The sequence below is a fragment of the Drosophila santomea genome, chromosome X (assembly GCF_016746245.2).
Source record: "Drosophila santomea strain STO CAGO 1482 chromosome X, Prin_Dsan_1.1, whole genome shotgun sequence".
Classification (NCBI taxonomy): domain Eukaryota; kingdom Metazoa; phylum Arthropoda; class Insecta; order Diptera; family Drosophilidae; genus Drosophila; species Drosophila santomea.
Genome location: NC_053021.2, coordinates 2,058,383 through 2,062,061, shown reverse-complemented (window position 1 = coordinate 2,062,061; position 3,679 = coordinate 2,058,383). Strand labels below are relative to the sequence as shown.

The window sequence follows — 3,679 nt, the reverse complement described above, 5'->3', positions numbered from 1 at the left end:
TCGAGTCCAAAATTCAACTGAATAGCTGCGTCTGCGCAACGATTTTATTGGTTTAACCCGACCACGAGAGTCGCCGCTTTGGACATTGAGCCACGATCGTTTTGGCTTTAGTTTGGCTTTCGGTTGAAGCTCAGGTTTTCAGGGGTCTGTCCGGGGGTGGGCGACTCGTGGAGCCGCTGCACAGTTACATATGCTTGATTATTACTTTGCACAAAATCCGTGCAGTTAACAACGAAAATATATTACTAAAACTAACAGTGCAACAATTTACCTTCATAATATGCATTTCTATAGGATTGCTCAAGTACCCACTGAAGTTAAATTTTGATAACCTTTGATTATTACAAATTTTGTCAGAGATGCGATTCACTCTAGAAATTCAAAAAACCAACATAATATCAAGCGCCTTTTCCAAGATCGCAAGAGCCGCTCACTTTTTTTCCGACAGTGCAGCGTATTATTGGTCGTAATGGTAATGACAACAACAAATAGCCATAAAACTGTAACAATAACAACAAAGCCGAAATCTGCAACTTGTTGCTGTCAACAAATGTTGCCGTCATTCTGTCGCAACAATGAGGAAGGAAACTCGGTTTACTTGGTTTACTCAGTTAGTTGGTCAATCGGTAGCCCCATCCACATCCCCATCCCCTCATCCCCCACCTTCACATATGATGGTTGTGCAATTATTACTTCACACTGAAAGAAATTTAATGCAACGACGCGAACATTACGTGAACCAATATAAAAACATCTTGTACTGCAAGTGAATACATTTGTATTGCAAGTGAAATGATTTTTCCCATTTGTCCGGTTTATTTTTTGGCACTGAATTTACCACCCAACACCAACGCCGCCCACTTTTACTTTTCATGCGACTCGATCAATTAAGAGATTGTTACTGGGTAACATGGCATATTTATTTGTGAATTGTTGGCTGAGTAGTTTTTCTGCTTTTACGGGTTCAGTTATAATCCCTGGATCACAGGGATTACTAGAAAATTTATGCGAGGAACACTTTTTATGTTTTATATTAAATTGGAAACTTTAACAATTTAACAACTGGGCAATTTGGCGCATACACTGTAAAATTTTGATTAGCCAGAAAATACATTTGATCGCTTATCACGCTAGCTACTCGGCTGCTGGCTCTGGTGCAGGATCGGCAGCAGCAGGAGCAGGAGCTTCTGCCACCGGTTCCGCTGGTGCTTCGGCGGCAGGTGCCTCCTCCTTGGGCGCCTCGGGTGGCGCCACTTCCGGTGCAGGAGCTTCCCCAGCTGGTGCCGGTGGTGGTGCCTCCGGCGCGGTTCCTTCAGCGGCTGGCTCAGCGGCTGGTGCGGCCTCTCCGGTTGGCGGAGCTTCTCCAGCTGCTGGTGCGGCAGCTCCTTCGTCGCCAGCGGGAGCTTCAGCGACGGGAGCTTCGGCTTCGACTGGAGCAGGTGGCTCCGGAGGATGAGCCGCCGCTGCAGCTGCTGCCGCTGTCTCCACTTCCTGGGTGATTTCGGTGGCCCGCTTGCTCTGCAATAAATAAACAATCAAGCAAATATTAAATTTAATATTGAGTATTTAACTGCGAATTCACGCGAATTGGTAAGTATAGAACGTACCTTCTTCTTTTTCTTTTCAACCTCGACGACGACCTCCTCCTGGGGCTTGTAGTCCTCCGGGAAGAACTTGTGCGCCTCGTCCTTGCCGACAATCACATTGGGACTCACATAGCTGGGACCGTACGACACCAGGGATAACATCATATTCGACTGCACCTTGTTCACCTTCAGCACGATCTTGTCGGACCTGCAGTTGGGCATGAAATGGGATTGAAATTGAAGTAAAGTGCATGGGGTAATCCCGGCCAGAATACGTACGGTGCGTGAGGACTGCTCTCGTACTTATCTGTTGAGCTGGCAATGAGTTCGGCCTCATCCGGTTCGGCGCTGGAGAAGAATCCGTACAGCGGCACATCGTCCTTGTGTCGATCGATCACATGCATGATCTCCTTGCGCTTGGACGCGTCGAAGGCCATGATGATGTGCGGCGGATCCGGTTTGGGATCCGGCGGCAGGAATGAAGACGTCTGACTGCGGAAGAACACGTAGATGAGGGCGGCATGGGTGCGCCGGCTGTTGGGCACCCAAATCGGTGGCATTTTCACTGTCTTGGTGCGAGTTAGCGGCTTCGGTGGCTCCTCCTCCTTCACCTCCTTCACCTCCTGCACCTCCTCCTCATCCTCGCCCGCCTCATCAGCGGCATCCAGTTCTATCTCGAAACCGGGCATAGATGGCATGCCGCCCATGGCATCGCCACCTGGCTCCGGCATGGCTGTCTCCTCCTCGCTGGCCTCCTCCTCGGCATCCAGATCGGCTGCTTCCTCCTCGGCCAGATGCGCCTCCTCGTGGATGATCGACTTGCTTTTGGCCTTGCTCTTGGCATGTTGCAGGCGCGCCTCCTCCTCGGAGCTAATCTCCTCCACCCAGGTCTCGCCCTCCTTCAGCTCCACCTCGATTTTCAGTTTCATGGTTGTGATCAGCGGCGGTATCACATGCTCCTCGGGTATATCATCGTTGGGCGGCGCCACTCTCTCCTTGGTCAGCTCATTGGCATAGGCCATGAGGACGTTGGGCACGGTGCCGATGCTCTCGTCAATCTTCCAGAAGCACATCAGCAGCTCCTTGCCGTCCAGTTGCTCGATCACATCCGGCGGCAGCGGATTCTTGCACGCAAAGTTCACAATCTCGAACTGATCGTTGCTCACCTGGATGATGCGGCGATCCTTGCACTGCATCTTCAGCGCCTCGGCTGGTTCGGTTAGCTTCTTGAACATATCGCGATTGACCTGCGGCCCAAAGATCGTCACGCCGATATCGGGCAGATTCTCCATGATGGAGTCCGTCACTTGGGTGAGGTAGTCCATCTGCTTCTTGTGCTTGATCTCACGCTCCGCCTTCTCGGCCCGCTCGATGGCCTCCATCTTGATGCGCTGCTGCTCCACCTCAATCGGCTGCAGTTCGTCCAGTCTGTAGCTGACCTGACGTGATGCCTTCTGCGTGGTCTTCTCCAGCTCTTTGATCAGCACCGCCACAAGCTTGGGCACATCCGAGCCGAACATTAGATTAACCGCCCTGCCGCCCTACAAATATCACATAAGTTTCACAATTTAGTGATATTTATATAGACTTACGGTCACAAAAAGCCAGGTGGGCTCACTCCGCTTATTGAATCGTTTTAGGCACGAGATAGTATCCGATTTGCACTAGGTATCAAAATCAGTTAGGCAGCTGAAGATGAAAACGTATAGTACTTAACCCACAATGGCCAGATGCAGATTGTCGCCGCCAATTTCCAGCTTGATTTTTCGCAAGGATCCCACCAGTCCCTGGCAAGGACCACACCATTCCGAGTAAACATCCAAAACTGGGGGCGTATTATGTCTAGAATTTCTGTAGCTAAAAAAGTAGAGCTGCTGACAAACCCAAGAGTCCTGGTCGCTCCATGAAACGCTCCAGATCCTCGTCCGTCTGGATGTCAGCCTGCAGTTGTTGTTGTGCCCCCTTCTTTGCCATTTAGCCAAAAGAAAAAAAAATTGAACAAACGAAAAACGAGTTTTGGAATTTTTTCGGAATTTTGTATGAATATTTGTACGCTTTTCTTTGGGATGCCAAACCGAAACGGAATGTTCCAT

General features: G+C 49.9%; 1 protein-coding gene across 2 annotated transcripts; it reads right to left on the bottom strand.

The window, feature by feature from the left end:
• Nucleotides 1-1,015: 1,015 nt before the first annotated feature.
• Nucleotides 1,016-3,670, bottom strand: LOC120456969 (fibrous sheath CABYR-binding protein). 2 transcript variants are annotated; one of them, XM_039644115.2, is made up of 6 exons: nt 3,470-3,670; nt 3,308-3,411; nt 3,179-3,250; nt 1,866-3,127; nt 1,608-1,794; nt 1,016-1,518 (listed from the first exon to the last, which is right to left on the bottom strand). In XM_039644115.2, the coding sequence occupies exons 1-6, from the start codon at nt 3,558-3,560 to the stop codon at nt 1,135-1,137; spliced, it is 2,100 nt and encodes a 699-aa protein (XP_039500049.1). In that variant the 5' UTR covers nt 3,561-3,670; the 3' UTR covers nt 1,016-1,134. The 2 variants fall into 2 exon arrangements, with proteins under 2 accessions (XP_039500049.1, XP_039500050.1); XM_039644116.1 differs by having other exon boundaries at nt 3,304-3,411; nt 3,470-3,602.
• Nucleotides 3,671-3,679: the final 9 nt, after the last annotated feature.

What these genes read in the sequence shown, in the direction of transcription:
- LOC120456969 (XM_039644115.2), bottom strand. Translation starts at nt 3,560, where the DNA reads ATGGCAAAGAAGGGGGCACAACAACAACTGCAGGCTGACATCCAGACG. An exon ending in GAGAGCAGTCCTCACGCACC is followed by an intron (nt 1,795 to 1,865) that starts GTACGTATTCTG and finishes GCCCAACTGCAG; the next exon opens with GTCCGACAAGATCGTGCTGA. An exon ending in TTGAAAAGAAAAAGAAGAAG is followed by an intron (nt 1,519 to 1,607) that starts GTACGTTCTATA and finishes TATTTATTGCAG; the next exon opens with AGCAAGCGGGCCACCGAAAT.